Source organism: Caretta caretta, chromosome 27 (assembly GCF_965140235.1).
Source record: "Caretta caretta isolate rCarCar2 chromosome 27, rCarCar1.hap1, whole genome shotgun sequence".
Classification (NCBI taxonomy): Eukaryota; Metazoa; Chordata; order Testudines; family Cheloniidae; genus Caretta; species Caretta caretta.
In genome coordinates this window covers 1,312,658-1,331,380 of record NC_134232.1, presented here as the reverse complement: position 1 = coordinate 1,331,380, position 18,723 = coordinate 1,312,658, and the positions used below count along the sequence as shown (strand labels likewise).

Here is an 18,723-nt window from a genome sequence, read left to right as displayed (position 1 = left end):
AGGTTTGTAAAACTAACTTGAAAGTTTGTGTTATTGCAAATTGAGAATAACATTTGTAATGACGTAAATTATGCTGTTTTTAAATGCTGATCAAGTATCTTATTTGAATGTTATGAAACTGCTATAGACAAAAAACAGAATATTTAAAACTAGTATCTGAAAGCTTGTGCTGTTGCACAGGTGTAATTTGTAAAGTAATGTGTAAAAAATTTAAAACAGCTGAAAATGGCTGAGAACTTAAAAATTTGAGAGTAACAGACTGTGAATCTCAGTGGTGTTTGAACCTGGTGATATTCTAAACAAAGAGCTCTCAACCATGCTTGTAGCTGTTACAATTGCTTCACACTGACCCAACAGACATTCTAGGCTTCAGAGTGATGTTTGGTGGTGTGTGTGCTGGTTATGTTATTGGGTGGATCACAGAATAATAGGACTGGAAGGCACCTCGAGAGGTCATCTAGTCCAGTCCCCTGCACTCATGGCAGGACTATTGTCTAGACCAGGGGTGGCCAACCTGTGGCTCCGGAGCCATATGCGGCTCTTCAGAAGTTAATATGTGGCTCCTTGTCTAGGCACCGACTCTGGAGCTGGAGCTACAGGTGCCAACTTTCCAGTGTGCTGGGGGGGTGCTCACTGCTCAACCCCTGGCTCTGCCACAGGCCCTGCCCCCACTCCACCCCTTTCCACTCCCTCCCGTGAGCCTGCTGTGCCCTCGCTCCACCTCTCCCCCTAGAGCCTCGTGCACGCCATGAAACAGCTGATTGGGAGGTGCGGGGAGAGAGGGGGAGGCGCTGATCGGCGGGGCTGCAGGTGGGTGGGAGGTGCTGGGAGTGGCAGGGAGAAGCTGATGGGGGGCTGCTGATGTATTTCTGTGGCTCTTTGGCAATGTACATTGGTAAATTCTGGCTCCTTCTCAGACTCCGGTTGGCCACCCCTGTTCTAGACCATCCCTGACAGGGGTTTGTCTAACCTGCTCTTAAAAAATCTCCAATGATGTAGATTTCACAACCTCTCTAGGCAATTTATTTCAGTGCTTAACCACCCTGACAGTCAGGAGGTTTTTTCCTAATGTCCAACTGAAACCTCCATTGCTGCAATTTAAGCCCATTGCTTCTTGTCCTGTCCTCAGAAGTTAAGGAGAACAATTTTTCACCCTCCTCCTTGTTGCAACTTTTTAGGTACTTGAAAACTGTGTCCCCTCTGTCTTCTCTTCTCCAGACTAAACAAACCCATTTTTTTCAATCTTCCCTCATAGGTCATGCTTTCTAGACCTTTAATCATTTTTGTTGCTCTTCTCTGGACTTTCTCCAATTTGTCCACATCTTTCCTGAAATGTGGTGCTCAGAACTGGACACAAGACTCCCAGTTGAGGCCTAATCAGCGTGGAGTAGAGCGGAAGAACTACTTCTCGTGTCTTGCTTACAACGTTCCCGCTAATACATCCCAGAATGATGTTCGCTTTTTTTGCAACAGTGGGGTGGAAGTTGTTGAAATCCAGGTGGAATTCTTCAAGGGCCTCCTTCCTTTGGGTCCATATGATGAAGATGTCATCAGTGTAATGCAAGTAGAGGAGGGGCGTTAGGGGACGAGAGCTGAGGAAGCGTTGTTCTAAGTCAGCCATAAAAATGTTGGCATACTGTGGGGCCATGCGGGTACCCATAGCAGTGCAGCTGACTTGAAGGTATAAGTTGTCCCCAAATCTGACATGGTTGTGGGTGAGGACAAAGTCACAAAGCTCAGCCACCAGGTGTGCCGTGGCCTCATCAGGGATACTGTTCCTGACGGCTTATAGTCCATCCTCATGTGGAATATTGGTGTAAAGAGCTTCTACATTCATGGTGGCCAGGATGGTGTTTTCAATGCATCACCAATGCATTGTAGCTTCCTCAGGAAGTCGGTGGTGAATCGAAGATAACTAGGAGCGCTGGTAGCGTAGGGTCTGAGGAGAGAGTCCAAATAGCCATATAATCCTGCTGTAAGAGTGCTGATGCCTGAGATGGTGGGGCATCGAGGGCTTCCAGATTTATGGATCTTGGATAGCAGATAGAATACCCCTGGTTGGGGCTCTGGGGGTGTGTCTGTGTAGATTTGTTCCCGTGCTGTAGGAGGGAGTTTCTTGAGCAGCTGGTGTAGATTCTTTTGGTATTCCTCAGTGGTACTCCTCCCTTCTGTTCAGGTGTTAGTATAATAATGCCTGCATCTGTAATTTTCACTCCATGCATCCGATGAAGTGGGTTCAAGTCCACGAAAGCTTATGCCCAAATAAATCTGTTAGGCTTTAAGGTGCCACCGGACTCCTTGTTGTTTTTGTGGATACAGACTAACACGGCTACCCCCTGAAATTTAATTAAACACTTTTTTTTTTTTTTAAACAAGCGTCATCAGCATGGAAGCATGTCCTCTAGAATGGTGGCCGAAGCATGAAGGGGCATATGAATGTTTAGCATATCTGGCACATAAATATCTTTCAACACCAGCTATAAAAGTGCCATGTGAATGCCTGTTCTCACTTTCAGGTGACGGTGTAAATAAGCAAGCAGCAGTATCTCCCATAAATGTAAACAAACTTCTTTGTCTTAGTGATTGGCTGAACAAGTAGTTGGACCGAGTGCACTTTAGAGCCTACAAGTTTTACATTGTTTTGTTTTTGAGTGCAGTTATGTATTTTTATACATAATTCTACATTTATAAGTTACATTTTCATGATAAAGAGATTGCACTACAGTACTTGTATGAGGTGAACTGAAAAATACTATTTCTTTATAATTTTTACAGTGCAAATATTTGTAATAAAAAATAATATAAAGTGAGCACTATACACTTTAGTGAGCTACAGCTCACTTCATCGGATGCACACGAAAGCTTATGCTCAAATAAATTTGTTAGTCTCTAAGGTGCCACAAGTCCTCCTTTTCTTTTTGCGGATACAGACTGACACGGCTGCTACTATACACTTTGTATTCTGTGTTGTAATAGAAATCAATATATTTGAAAATGTAGAAAAACATCCAAAAATATTTAATACATTTCAATTGGTATTCTATTGTTTAACGGTGCAATTAATTGCAATTACTTTTTTTATTTTTCGCTTGAGTTAACTGCAGTTAATCAACAGCCCTAGTTTATATTCATCCTTTGTAACTTGACCTAGTTTCTAATTTTTGTAGGACTCTTTTTTGAGTTTCAGATCATTGAAGATCTCCCGGTTAAACCAGGGTGGTTGCTTGCCATACTTTCTTTGTTCTTGCACCCTTAATAATGTCTCTTTGAAAAACTGTCAACTGTCTTCAATTGTTTTTCCCCTTAGACTTGCTTCCCATGAGTTCTTACCTACCAACTCCGAGTTTGCTGAAGTCTGCCATCTTGAAATCTATTGTCTTTATTTTGCTGTTCTCCCTCCTACCATTCCTTAAAATCATGAATTCTACCATTTCATGATCACTTTCACCCAAAGGATGGTTGTGTTGATCTGTGTCTAGGGAATTGTGCTGGAAGAGTTGTCTAGATAGCAAATAAGTGTGAGCTGAAGTCAGGGGCTGTGTGTGTGTTTGGGGTTATTGTGTATGTTGGTTGTGGTGTTTGGATCATTTTGTGTGTGCGCCTGCGGGGTTGTGCTGGGCGATTGTTGTTTTGTGTAGGTGACGGGCCAATTAATCCATCATCTGTGTAGTCTCCCTTATACAATCAATTAAATTGTTACATGCAAATTAGGTGTAGAGTAAGAGTGGTGATTTGTTATTATCTCTGATATAATGGTCTAGGACTCTTCGAATGGCAGAGGTACATGCTTTACTGTAGCCGTACACTGCACATGTAATTGATAAAGTCAAAATGGCTGAACTTAAAAATTTGGTAGTAACAAACCACAAAACCCAGTGATGATTGAACCTAGTGGTATACTGAACACAGAGTCCCCAGCCATGCTAGTAGCTGTTTCCATCACATCATGCTGACTCAGCAGTCATTCTAGGCTTCAGAATAACAATCTTGAAATCATTTTAAGTAGATGAAGGTCCCAGTCCAGCAAACACTTAGATTCATAGATTCCAAGGCCAGAGGAATCATTGTGGTCTTCTAGTCTGACCTTCGGTATAACACAGGGCCGAGAACTTCCCCAATATAATTTCTAGAGCAGATCTTTAAGAAAAACATCCAATCTTAATTTAAAAACTGTCAGTGAGAGAGAATCTACCATGACCCTTCATAAGTTGTTCCAATGGTTAATTACTCTCACAATGAAAAATTTACTCCTTATTTACAGTCTGAATTTGTCCAGCTTCAACTTCCAGCCGTTGGACCATGTTATACCTTTGTCTGCTAGATTCAGGAGCCCCATAACCTTCTCTTTGTTAAGCTAAATAGATTGAGCTTCTGGAGTTTCACAATTAAGGCATGTTTTCAAATTCTTAATCGTTCTTATGGCTCTTCTCTGAACCCTTTCCAATTTATCATCATCCTTCTTGAATTGTGGACACCAGAACTGGACGTAGTATTCCAGCAGTGGTCACACTACTGCCAAATACAGAGGTAAAATAACCTCTCTGTTCCTACTGGAGGTTCCCCTGTTTATGTATCTAAGGATCGCATTAGCCCCTTAGGCCACAGGGTCGCACTGGGACCTCATTATCCACCATCACCCCCAAATCTTTTTAGCGTCACCACTTCCTAGGATAGAGCCCCCATCATTGAAGAATGGCCTACGTTCTTTATTCCTAGATGTATACATTCACATTTACCGATATTAAAATGCATATTGTTTGCGGGAACCCAGTTTACCAGGTGGTCCAGATCGCTCTTGTCCTCTTCGTTATTTACCACTTCCCCCAACTTTTTTCATCTGCAAACTTTGTCAATGATGATTTTGTGTTCTTTCTGATCATTGATAAAAATGTGAAATAGCATAGGGCCAAGAACAGAACCCTGCCCTATGCTATTTCAAGCCAAGAACTGAACCCACTAGAAACACACCCACTCAGTGGCGATTCCCTGTTTACAATTACATTTTGAGATCTATCAGCCATTTTTTAATCCATTTAACTTAAGCAAAAAGAAAAGGAGTACTTGTGGCACCTTAGAGACTAACCAATTTATTTGAGCATGAGCTTTCGTGAGCTACAGCTCACTTCATCAGATGTATACCGTGGAAACTGCAGCAGACTTTATATACACACAGAGAATATGAAACAATACCTCCTCCCACCCCACTGTCCTGCTGGTAATAGCTTATCTAAAGTGATCAACAGGTGGGCCATTTCCAGCACAAATCCAGGTTTTCTCACCCTCCACCCCCCCACACAAATTCACTCTCCTGCTGGTGCTAGCCCATCCAAAGTGACAACTCTTTACATAATCAAGTCGGGCTATTTCCTGCATAGATCCAGGTTTTCTCACATCCTCCCCACCCCCATACACACACACATTCACTCTCCTGCTGGTAATAGCTCATCTAAACTGACCACTCTCCAAGTTTAAATCCAAGTTAAACCAGAACATCTGGGGGGGGGGGGGGTAGGAAAAAACAAGAGGAAACAGGCTACCTTGCATAATGACTTAGCCACTCCCAGTCTCTATTTAAGCCTAAATTAATAGTATCCAATTTGCAAATGAATTCCAATTCAGCAGTTTCTCGCTGGAGTCTGGATTTGAAGTTTTTTTGTTTTAAGATAGCGACCTTCATGTCTGTGATTGCGTGACCAGAGAGATTGAAGTGTTCTCCGACTGGTTTATGAATGTTATAATTCTTGACATCTGATTTGTGTCCATTTATTCTTTTACGTAGAGACTGTCCAGTTTGACCAATGTACATGGCAGAGGGGCATTGCTGGCACATGATGGCATATATCACATTGGTGGATGTGCAGGTGAACGAGCCTCTGATAGTGTGGCTGATGTTATTAGGCCCTGTGATGGTGTCCCCTGAATAGATATGTGGGCACAATTGGCAACGGGCTTTGTTGCAAGGATAAGTTCCTGGGTTAGTGGTTCTGTTGTGTGGTATGTGGTTGTTGGTGAGTATTTGCTTCAGGTTGCGGGGCTGTCTGTAGGCAAGGACTGGCCTGTCTCCCAAGACTTGTGAGAGTGTTGGGTCATCCTTTAGGATAGGTTGTAGATCCTTAATAATGCGTTGGAGGGGTTTTAGTTGGGGGCTGAAGGTGACGGCTAGTGGCGTTCTGTTATTTTCTTTGTTAGGCCTGTCCTGTAGTAGGTAACTTCTGGGAACTCTTCTGGCTCTATCAATCTGTTTCTTTACTTCTGCAGGTGGGTATTGTAGTTGTAAGAAAGCTTGACAGAGATCTTGTAGGTGTTTGTCTCTGTCTGAGGGGTTGGAGCAAATGCGGTCACCTTCAGCCCCCAACTAAAACCCCTCCAACGCATTATTAAGGATCTACAACCTATCCTAAAGGATGACCCAACACTCTCACAAGTCTTGGGAGACAGGCCAGTCCTTGCCTACAGACAGCCCCGCAACCTGAAGCAAATACTCACCAACAACCACATACCACACAACAGAACCACTAACCCAGGAACTTATCCTTGCAACAAAGCCCGTTGCCAATTGTGCCCACATATCTATTCAGGGGACACCATCACAGGGCCTGATAACATCAGCCACACTATCAGAGGCTCGTTCACCTGCACATCCACCAAGGTGATATATGCCATCATGTGCCAGCAATGCCCCTCTGCCATGTACATTGGTCAAACTGGACAGTCTCTACGTAAAAGAATAAATGGACACAAATCAGATGTCAAGAATTATAACATTCATAAACCAGTCGGAGAACACTTCAATCTCTCTGGTCACGCAATCACAGACATGAAGGTCGCTATCTTAAAACAAAAAAACTTCAAATCCAGACTCCAGCGAGAAACTGCTGAATTGGAATTCATTTGCAAATTGGATACTATTAATTTAGGCTTAAATAGAGACTGGGAGTGGCTAAGTCATTATGCAAGGTAGCCTGTTTCCTCTTGTTTTTTCCTACCCCCCCCCCCCCCCAGATGTTCTGGTTTAACTTGGATTTAAACTTGGAGAGTGGTCAGTTTAGATGAGCTATTACCAGCAGGAGAGTGAGTTTGTGTGTGTATGGGGGTGGGGGGGATGTGAGAAAACCTGGATCTATGCAGGAAATAGCCCGACTTGATTATGTAAAGAGTTGTCACTTTGGATGGGCTAGCACCAGCAGGAGAGTGAATTTGTGTGGGGGGGTGGAGGGTGAGAAAACCTGGATTTGTGCTGGAAATGGCCCACCTGTTGATCACTTTAGATAAGCTATTACCAGCAGGACAGTGGGGTGGGAGGAGGTATTGTTTCATATTCTCTGTGTGTATATAAAGTCTGCTGCAGTTTCCACGGTATGCATCTGATGAAATGAGCTGTAGCTCACGAAAGCTCATGCTCAAATAAATTGGTTAGTCTCTAAGGTGCCACAAGTACTCCTTTTCTTTTTGCGAATACAGACTAACACGGCTGTTCCTCTGAAACTTAACTTAAGCAGTTATGTAAGTTTACTCAGACGACTAATCAATGGGACTACTTATGTTCTTGAAGTTAAGCTTACATATAAATGTTTGCAGCATCAAATGCTAAACTTGTATTTTTATTTAAAACTTTTAGTGATATAAAATGTCACTTCAAAACAACATTTCTTCAGTGCTAGCCATGAAAGCTATTTAGACTTTCAATTCAGTAATAAAATTATTGTGATCTTTCTTATACACAAGATCAAAATTTTCAAAAACAGAGGTGCCTATAGGCGCCGACTCCGTGGGTGCTCTGGGGCTGGCGCACCCACGGAAAAAAAATAGGGGGTGTTCAGCACCCACTGCGATGACCAGCTGTTGGCAGCCAGGGATCAACTGTTTTGCGAGAGCCTCGGCAGATGAGCTGTTTCCTATGGGTAGCCTGTACGCAGCTGCGATCACCTGTTTGCCGGGTAGGCTCAGATCAACTGTTTCCTGCTTCCCTGCTCCGGCAGGGGCTGAGTGAGTCTCACCAAGGGGGGGAAAAAAAAAAAGCCTTAGGGTTGGCGTGGGCGGGAGTGCTAGGCTATCAGCAGCAGCACAGCCAGCCCCTGCTCACTTAGGGCTGCCCCACACCTCTTGGGCTGATGGCCACGTGTATGGTTGCTCCCTGCCAGCCAAGCTCGACTCCGGCCACAGCAGGCATCAGGTGACCCAAGGGAGCCTAGCCAGGCTGGGGCTGGGTGTAGTGATGGATTAGGGGGAGGAGAAGCCCTGGACCCTGGCAGGAGCTGCGCTGGAGATGGGGTGAGGGGAGAAGCCCCAGACCCCGGCAGGAGCCACGCTGGGCAGGCGTGGGGGGAGGAGAAGCTCCAGACCCCGGCAGGAGCCGCCCGGGGGTGGGGGGAGGAGAAGCCCCGGACCCTGGCAGAAGATGTGGGGCTGAAGTCCCCAGCTCGGGAGCTCCAGTCACCCAAGTGGCAGAAGCTGCAGGGCAGAAGCCCCGACCCCAGTCTGTGCAGAGCTGGCCTGAGCCCCTCTCTCTCCTGTCCCCCCTGTGCGGAGCTAGCTTTCGCTCTCAGGCTGTGGAGAAATTCAGTCCAAATCTACCCACATTTGTATCTCCATTTCCCCTATCATCACACAGGGGCCTTGGGGAAGGGGGCGGAGCTGGGATGGGGCACCCACCAGCAAAACCCAAAGTCAGCACGTATGGAGGTGCCTATAGTTAGGCTCCTAAGGATGGGATTTTAAAAAGTAGCTCAACTCCCATTGAGTTCCAACTGCACACCCTAATGAAGGATTATAGCCTGGTTGTAGCATTTCAGCTTTCCTGGCATATGGAAATTTGTTCAGTATATTGGCAGATGGTATTAGTTGCAAATACAATGCAGGGTATTTATTTATCAGTGATGTGTTTGGGTTTGTGTTGATCTCTCAGTAAGGCAGTTAATGAGGCCCTGGACTTGTTTTTTTACAGCAAAGCTAAGACTCTTTATTTTCGGTTTTTACCCAAAACAATTCCCAGGCTTTACAAAAGCTAATGCTAATTTTACTAGCTTTATTAATTTTCACCTGAATTTTGGATCACTCATGTATATGAAAATTCTCCTTGTGTTCAGCAAATCCAATCTACTACATTAATGGATGTGTGGTTGTTAATAATAAAGTAGTCTAAGTGTAAATGCAAGTCTGTCAAAGTAATGTAGTGGACGATACGCACACACACGCATGTGTGTGCATTTGTATACGTACTGTTAATGTATAGTTAATTTTTTGTACTTCCTGTCCCATAATATTAACCCTGATATTTACCCAGAAAACTGTGAAGTTTAATTTTTTTCACTGATTTTCACCCATTTTTAATCTTAATTACAACACTGATAAATTCCCAGGAAATTTTAAACAAAATAAAAACAGAAATGAGGGGTCTTGAACGTAGCTGAGCATTTTAAATCTGAAATTTCCTAATCGACAAAAATCTCTGTAAAGTCTGAAACTCTCCTAACAATTAGGAAACTAAACAAGTCCAAAACACCCACATTAGTAATTTAAGACTATAAATGGGAAAAAGTACAAAACTAGTCACATCTCATTTAAGTTTAAAAATCTATTTAATTTTAAAAATATTTTGTATCCACCCCACATCTTGAGGTGGGGGGTATGTGTCTCATTGGGATGTTCTGCTTGCTAAGAGATCTGATTGGCTGAAATTTTTTGTGGTGTGTGCCAACTCAGTTGTTTGGGGGTTCTCTGAATCTCTGAACCTCCTTCTAGTATCTTGTAGCAGTGAAGTCCTTCCTACTTTTCCTTATGCCAAGGGCACTGTATGACCACTTTGCTCCTGGCTTTTATTTTTCTGATTATGTTGAAAACAAAAGAATAGAAATATTATATTGTTGGAAAAAGAAAAGGAGTACTAGTGGCACCTTAGAGACTAACCAATTTATTTGAGCATAAGCTTTTGTGAGGTACAGCTCACTTCATTAGATGCATTCAGTGGAAAATACAGTGAGGAGATTTATGTACACACAGAACATGAAAAAATGGGTGTTATTATACACACTGTAAGGAGAGTGATCACTTAAGATGAGCTATTACCAGCAGGAGAGCGGGGGGGAGAAAACCTTTTGTAGTGATAAGGGGATAAAAAGAAAAGGAGTACTTGTGGCACCTTAGAGACTAACTAATTTATTTGAGCATGAGCTTTCGTGAGCTACAGCTCACATCGGATCCGATGAAGTGAGCTGTAGCTCACGAAAGCTCATGCTCAAATAAATTGGTTAGTCTCTAAGGTGCCACAAGTACTCCTTTTCTTTTTGCGAATACAGACTAACACGGCTGTTACTCTGAAACCTGTCATAAGGGGATAAGACACTGTGGGGGGGTTTCAGAATTTAATTTTCCTCACCATTATGCAACTTTTAAGCTTTTAAATCCCTATATTTTTCTCACACACTCATTCACTCTGATTCAGCTTTTGGTAACAATCTAACATACAAGGACAGAGGAAATCGATTTTCTAAAATAGTGAAGATTGTTACTTCATTCAATTACAGGCAGGCAAAGAACAATTTAAAAATTCCAATAGGATAACATTTGAGATTTTTATAAAGGGGCAGATTTCTTTTGGTTGTGGTATGTGGAAAGAATTCTCAGGAGTGAACACAAATAGATCTGTTATCCCTGTAGACCCCACCACTAAGTTCCCGCTGCAACACATATTAAAAGATGGCTGTTCTCAGTTTAGTTTAGTTTTATTGCATCAGTCGCTCATCACTTTACTAATAGCTAATGCAGTCCTTGGAATGCAGGGAGACGGAGTAGCCAAAGCTAATACTGCTGTTGCTTATCATGAATGCAAATGCAGCACCCTTACCCGGAAGTTGAAGGTCATTTCAATGCTTTCGATGCTGGAGAAAACTGCAGCTTATCCAACTGTGCTTTTGAGAGCAAGCCCAAGCTGTAATTGGAAAATATTGGAGGGAGCATGGGATTATAGAAATGTAGTACTCTGGTTCTACTTTATAGTTTTAATAGTCTATCAGTGACTTTTTGATCGTTTTTGAAAGGTTAAATTGTTGGTGACTTAATTTTATGGAGTTTAGGTCAGACTTTATTCTCTGTGCAAACGGTCAGTTAAGGAATAATATCACATGACAATTCTTGAAGCTATCAGCAATGAAAGCCCATGGGTGGAAGATTTGTATTGCAGCGGAATTTATACACAGTCCTGTGAATACATTCTTAGAGCCCCACGGATATGTCCGGACCATTTTTGCAGATTGCAGATCGGATGCGGATACAAAATTTGTATCTGCACCGGGCTCCATACATTCTCTTACATCCTTGTCCCCATTCTTGAGCATCTGTCAGACACCATCCAAGTTATCTAGTTGATGAGTATCGGTACACCTTTGGGAGTCTGTAGCCCCAAAGAGTATGTCTACACTGCAGCTTGGAGCATGCCTCCTAGCCTGGATAAACAGACTTGTGATAGCTCAGCTTGAGCTAGTGTGCTAAAAATAGCCGCATGGTGGTTGAAGCGCCAGCAGAGGCTTGGGCTAGCCACCTGAGCTTGGACCTAAGGGAGCGGATGAATTCTAGGTCGGGTGGCTACCCCAAGCTTCTGTTGGTGCTGCAATGTTTGCACTAGCTTGAGTCAAGCTTGCATGAGTCTGTCTACCCTGGCTGGGAGGCATGCTCTCGCTGCAGTGTAGATGTAGCCAAAGAAACTGACGGCAGCAGGTTGAACAACACACATCTGTTCTATAACGTTAGTAAATCTCATTGGGTTGGTCTAGTCCTCTGTGTGGTAATGACTTAGTACATGTGCAGCTTCATAGAATCTCAGGGTTGGAAGGGACCTCAGGAGATCATCTAGTCCAACCCCCTGCTCAAAGCAGGGCCAATCCCCGATTTTTGCCCCAGATCCCTAAATGGCCCCCTCAAGGATTGAACTCAGAATCCTGGGTTTAGCAGCCCAGTGCTCAAACCACTGAGCTGTCCCTCCCCCTAGGGCTGAGTCTGTCATGTTTCTGTTGAATACAGATTTGTCCTGCCTGCACCATTACTGAAAGCATGACTGATATTCTGCAAACCAGGTTTTAATCATGTTTTTTAATAATTGTACTGAAAACAGCTTTACCCCATCTATTTTAGGGCTCCTACCAAGTCAGCTGTATCAGCACTGTAATTAGAACTGGTTGGGAATTTTTTTGATGAAACACTTTACATTTGAGAATGGCAAGTTTTTGAAACTGAACCTGTTTGTTGGGAAAGGATAGATTTTTCACAAATTTATAGTTTCAAAAACTTTTTTGGGGGAAAAAGTTAAAGGTCAAAAATTAAATGTTTCATTTGACCCAAACATCAACTCCCCTACTCCCCCCATTTTTTAATTTTCAAGAAGTGAAAATTTTCAGAATCTCCACACTTTTCCCAGGTTGGGAAAACGGTTTCCCATTCAGCTCTAGTTGGAATTAGTGGTGATTTGTAAATTTTCGTCGTTGTAGACCGAGCCAAGCTGTTCAGCTCTTTCCAGCACTAGCTGAGCGGTGATGGTGGTGGGGGGAGGGACCCTTTGCTTACAACCATTTCCAGGAAGTTGACCCATTGCGAGCTGGGGTGAAGCAGCAGTAGCGTTGATTAATATGAGGCATATCTGTCCAAGCAACAAGCCTGGGAACTGAACCAAAGTGCAAGAAGATTTTACTGGACTTTAGACTTTTTTGTCACAGTAAAAGTTACCCGTACCTCAATTGTGTATAGTGGTAAAATGTGAATAATGTCAAAATGTTCAGTGGGAAAGCAGTGCTAGGCAGGATAAAATGGTTTTAAACACCATTATATTTCTATAATGGTAATAAAACATGTCTGCTGACATATTTTGTGAGAGTCAGTTCATTTAAAGAAGTCAACAGCAGTTTTCACTGTTGCGTAACTTGCCTAACTTGTAAATTGAAAGTTAAATTTAAGAACTCAGTGCAGTGGATTAGCTAAGAAACACATCAGCTGGAAATGTGAAATGGATTTTTAGTTAACTTGTTTTAACTGTCTTGATGGTCACTATTTTTGTCTCATTGAATAATAAAGTGGAATCCATCAGTGGGAGATTGCTTTCCTGTTTGTTGTTCGGATTCAGAATCTCATTCTTCAGTTTTTGTGACTTACTGATGTTATGGAATACACATTATTATAATTCTACCTCTGCAGTCCCAGGTAATGCCAATCCTGGAGACTGATGCCATAACAGGAGCTGTTAATATGTGAATTAGTTGCCAGTGATACTAATGATCTTTACCACACTGTAGCTGTTCTATTTTTAATTGTAAGCCATCATAGCTACTTCCAAGAAGAAGATTGGAAAATATCCCCTGGACATGCTGTTTGGGAGAAAAACATTTTCAGCTAAGTTAACAGTTTGAGAGGGAGCCAGTTCCAGGGAGAATGGTGAAGAAGGGAAGCAGAGGAAGACAAATAATGCTTTTTAAAAGCAGCATTTCCACAGCAGGCTCCGTTTGTCACACAGTCCATGGAAAGATGAGACTGGAAGCAGCATTTTGACCACGTTATCACGTAGACTGGGATAATCCCTGAATTTGCCCTGTGTGTTTTCCTACCCCATGTGTTGGTCCTGTACCACTTTGATTCTTGTGTTTGAATCCAGGTTAGAATTACCAGATTTATAATCATAAGGGGCCTTTTAAACCCATGGAAGTGATTATTTTATTAGAGAAGTATGTTTGATATGACTTTTAACTTGAACAGCTGCACGTGATAATTAAACAAATAAAGTTCCTGCATCTGTTGGTGTTTTTTCCTTTTTTGCCAGAACATGAACTGTAGAAAAGTCATCTTAGATTAATCCCTTAAACCTTTTTAGTACTGAATGGGGCTAGATTTCAGAGTCCAAGATTTCTGTTTGCAACAGTGACATTTCCTGCTTCTCTCACTCTTTGTCTATATTCCCTCAACACTGTTTTAGCATGACCACCTTGCAAAATAATAGAATTCAGCCTCCAAAACCATTAAAACCTTAGGATCACTTCTGAAATGGGGATCACTTTGGTTGTGATTTTTTGAAACATGGGACTGCACTAAGAGTGCCACAAATATTTTAGATACACCACTGAACATTCTACAGCTAGTAATCATTTTCAGTCCCCATTGACTGGGTTAGAACAGACAACCTATTATAGAGGCAAAGCACTCCATATCCCATTAGCAATCACCTGAGCCAGTCAGTTCCACCCTTCCCCTAACTACCCAGTTGATAAGCAAGGAGTGATAAGTGCAGAACTGTTGTATGTCTCCTGTTTCTCACACATCTGGCATAAGAAACCATTTCTCAAGCTGCAGTGACGGATCCCTGTCCAGGCTGACAATTTCAGAACGAAGGAGGCTCCCCTGATCTAGTATGCAAGCTACAGGATTCTCTGTATTCCCCCCCAAAGGAACAGGATACATCATTGCAGTCAGAGGACTAATTTCCTGTATTGTTAAAGATAAAAAGATTTTCGTTTTCTACTGTTGAACAGTTGTATATAAAAATGAATTATAAAATTCTTTCTAACTAGTTTTACCCTTCCTTTAACTCTCCATAAACCCATTATTCCCACATGTATTGCCATTTGGTGTCAGCACCCTGAATGCTGTAATGATCTTCAGAGTGTTCTTATGGGACCTGAGGTCTACACGTAAGACTTAGATTAGCCTGTTTCTCAGCAGTGTGAAATATTCACACCCCGTGAGAATCAGTTAAACTAACCTAAGCCCCAATATAGACTCTGCTAGGTTGATGGAAAAATTCTTCTGTTGACCTGGCTACTACCTCTCGAGGGGATGGATTAACTACAGTGATGGAAAAATCCCTTCCATTGCTATAGCAAGTGTCTAAACTATGACACTACAGTGACAGCATCGTAGCTGTGCTGATGGAGGATCTAGTGTAGACATTAGTAGAGTTCTGTTTGCATTACAGTAGTTAAACTTGTGTCGGTCCTCTAATGTCAAACCTGGATTATTGGGGTTTATAAACAGTCTGCAAACTCTCTCCAGCCTGAAACGTGGCACACAATATTTCAGGCCGGGAGCAAAGAAGGTGTGAGTTACAGAAGTGAGAGTGTGATAAATGTGAATTGATTTTATTGCTTCTCTTAAAGGGTATTCTTTTGCAGGCCTTCAGTCCTTAATACATGAGGCCTCAAATTCATCCTTAGTTTATTTCCCTGACTTCAGAAGTTATTCCAGGAATGACTTTGACCAGTCTCTTTGGGGATTTCAGAGCAAAAATGTATATCTGGAGATAGTTTAAGAAATCAAATACTTGGCTACTAGCCTCATTACAGCGGGAAGGAGATTTCTGGCTCATCATCAGATTTCCTGTGAGGCTTAGGGCAACTTATTTGTACCTCAGTTTCACCATGTGTGTAATAAGTCTATACCTGTGCCAAATGCTTTGAGATGGAAAGTGCTTTAGGAGTGCAGTTCATTTTATTAATAATGATTTCAAAAGGTTTTTGGCATACAATAGCAGGCAGTTCCAGCAAATATTAATAGAGCCTAGGGATTTACACATTGAGCATATTTGTCTCAAAGGTACAGTACTACTGTAGGATATCTAATCCTTTTTTTACAATTCTTTAGGGCAGTTCCTCAGCTGGTGTCAATTGTCATAACAAAGGAGCTATGTCAGTTTACACCAGCTGATGATCTGCCCCTTGGACTCAGTGCGGTTGTAGTGTAAATGATACATGGTGTGCTCTTTGAATTTTTCCTCTCAGTGTGCGCATGTAGTCTTCATTTCATCGACTCACTGTGAACGATCCTGAGTAATCTGCCTGGACTATAGTTTTGATAGCCCTTGATTTAGAATGCCTGTGAAGGGAAGTACTTTGAAGTTTAATAACTGCTGCACTAGTGAGCTTTGTATTTCTGAAGCAGTTTATTTCTGCATATGGAAAAAAGGTTTCAGAGTAACAGCCGTGTTAGTCTGTATTCGCAAAAAGAAAAGGAGTACTTGTGGCACCTTAGAGAAAGCTCATGCTCAAATAAATTGGTTAGTTTCTAAGGTGCCACAAGTACTCCCTTTCTATATGGAAAAAAGTTAGTCTGTTCTGTAGATGAAAGACTAGGTTTTGGGGGACCTGCATCTGTTGATTCAGGGAGAGGGTGGGAGCTTCATCATAGAAGACAAGATGCCTGTGAGGTGACAAGAATCATCAGATTTTCTTATCGCCTGCAGAGAGTAAGATCACTTAGGAAGTAAAGCCCACTCCCTCCCATACAAGTGCAGCTCTCTTCCCCTCCCACCCAAATGAGGCAAGAGACTCTCCTACAGAGGTCACTCTTTCATCATTTTCCATCACCAAAGTGAAACTCCTCAGTGCTTGTAGGACTCTGGCACATCTGGTGGAGAACTAGAGAGCTCTCTTTGGGTTTCTCTGTTGTGAAATTAGATCTTTGCTTTTCTTCAGCAAAAGAAATCAGGAAGCCAAGCCACCTCCTTGAATTGAAACTTGAGATTACAAAACTGTAATTGTGAACAAGAGCAAGTCTTGAGTCTCATTTGAATCAGTGAAAATATAAATAATACAAGAAATTACTTGGTGTGGTGCAGAGAACACAAGCTAGAAAGGAATGCTCACTATGGGGGTATAAACAATTGTAGCTGAGAACATAATAGACCTACCTTTACTCCATTACAGAGCCAACAAAGCAACAATGTTGTCTTTAATGCATTGGCATTTTTAAACATTTGAAGAAAACCTTCCAAAATGAAAATGCCCTTTAGGAAGTGTTGATTAAAACAAATCAAGAAAACCCCACCGTATGCATGAGGCTGTTAATCTACATGAACATGCTGAAGCTAAGGAAAGAAATAAGGTATTGATTGCTTAAATCCAGAAAAGGGTGTTAATTTTAAGAGAAGCAAAACCTTGCTCTTCCTGTGAGACAAGCCAGTGTACTTTCCTATCTGGACATCTCTGCATGTTACAGCTGGGCTTATTGTTCAGTGTGAATGTTAAAAACTACATGTACAGCACACATGGGATGGAATTTGTGGTACTCTTTGATTTGGTACTGTTCTGTACAGCCTGGCAAGACTTGGGCACACTTCCCAGTCTCAGCTAATAGCTGCTGGAATTGTTACAGAGGGAGCATAGAAATTTCCATAGTGGATCAGACCCATGGTCCATGTAGTTCAGTATTCTGACTCCACAGTGGCCAGCACCAGATGCAAGAAACCACCTAATCCACAGTAGTTTGTCTTAAACCCTGAAGTATGAAGTTTTAATATCCTCCCAAAGTTAATGTTAGCATTAGCTTTATAATTCTGGATATTCTTGTTATCCATATAAGTGCCCAATCCCTGGCATAACCTTGCTAAATTCTTTGCCTCAATAATGTCCTATGGCAATGAGCTGCACAGTTTATACATTACATGACAAACTATGCTTTGAATTTCCCAGTTCCATTCAGTGAAACTTCAATGAATGTCCCTGTCAAGGTTCCTTCCCCACTCTGAACTCTAGGGTACAGATGTGGGAACCTGCATGAAAGACCCCCTAAACTTATTCTTACCAGCTTAGGTTAAAAACTTCCCCAAGGTACAAGCTTTGCCTTGTCCTTGAACCGTATGCTGCCACCACCAAGCGTTTTAAACAAAGAACAAGGAAAGAATCATAGAATCATAGAATATCAGGTTTGGAAGGGACCTCAGGAGGTCATCTAGTCCAACCCCCTGCTCAAAGCAGGACCAATCCCCAATTAAATCATCCCAGCCAAGGCTTTGTCAAGCCTGACCTTAAAAACTTCTAAGGAAGGAGATTCTACCACCTTCCTAGGTAACGCATTCCAGTGTTTCACCAACCTCCTAGTGAAGAAGTTTTTCCTAATATTCAACCTAAACCTCCCCCACTGCAACTTGAGACCATTACTCCTTGTCCTGTCCTCTTCTACCACTGAGAATAGTCTAGAACCATCCTCTCTGGAACCACCTCTCAGGTAGTTGAAAGCAGCTGTCAAATCCCCCCTCATTCTTCTCTTCTGCAGACTAAACAATCCCAGTTCCCTCAGCCTTTCCTCATAAGTCATGTGTTCCAGACCCCTAATCATTTTTGTTGCCCTTTGCTGGACTCTCTCCAATTTATCCATATCCTTCTTGTAGTGCGGGGCCCAAAACTGGACACACTACTCCAGATGAGGCCTCACCAATGTCGAATAGAGGGGAACGATCACGTCCCTCGATCTGCTCGCTATGCCCCTACTTATACATCCCAAAATGCCATTGGCCTTCTTGGCAACAAGGGCACGCTGCTGACTCATATCCAGCTTCTCGTCCACTGTCACCCCTAGGTCCTTTTCCACAGAACTGCTGCCTAGCCATTCAGTCCCTAGTCTGTAGTGGTGCATTGGGTTCGTCCGTCCTAAGTGCAGGACCCTGCACTTATCCTTATTGAACCTCATCAGATTTCTTTTGGCCCAATCCTCCAATTTGTCTAGGTCCCTCTGTATCCTATCCCTGCCCTCCAGCGTATCTACCACTCCTCCTAGTTTAGTATCATCCGCAAATTTGCTGAGTGCAATCCACACCATCCTCCAGATCATTTATGAAGATATTGAACAAAACCGGCCCCAGGACCGATCCCTAGGGCACTCCACTTGACACCGGCTGCCTACTAGACATGGAGCCATTGATCGCTACCCGTTGAGCCCGACAATCTAGCCAACTTTCTACCCACCTTATAGTGCATT

At 42.6% G+C, this 18,723-nt stretch overlaps 1 protein-coding gene across 5 annotated transcripts in view; it reads left to right on the top strand.

Moving 5' to 3' along the window:
• Positions 1–18,723, top strand: part of MYO1D (myosin ID) — a 383,172-nt gene that overhangs the window by 228,694 nt on the left and 135,755 nt on the right. The window contains exon 20 of one of the 5 annotated variants that reach the window (XM_048829696.2): positions 1,256–5,115. The exons of the other annotated variants lie outside the window; for them this stretch is intronic. Coding sequence (XP_048685653.2) covers positions 1,256–1,582 — 327 coding nt within the window. The 3' untranslated portion in view covers positions 1,583–5,115. Of the gene's footprint in view, positions 1–1,255; positions 5,116–18,723 lie in introns of those variants that run through there. 5 annotated transcript variants of the gene reach the window in all.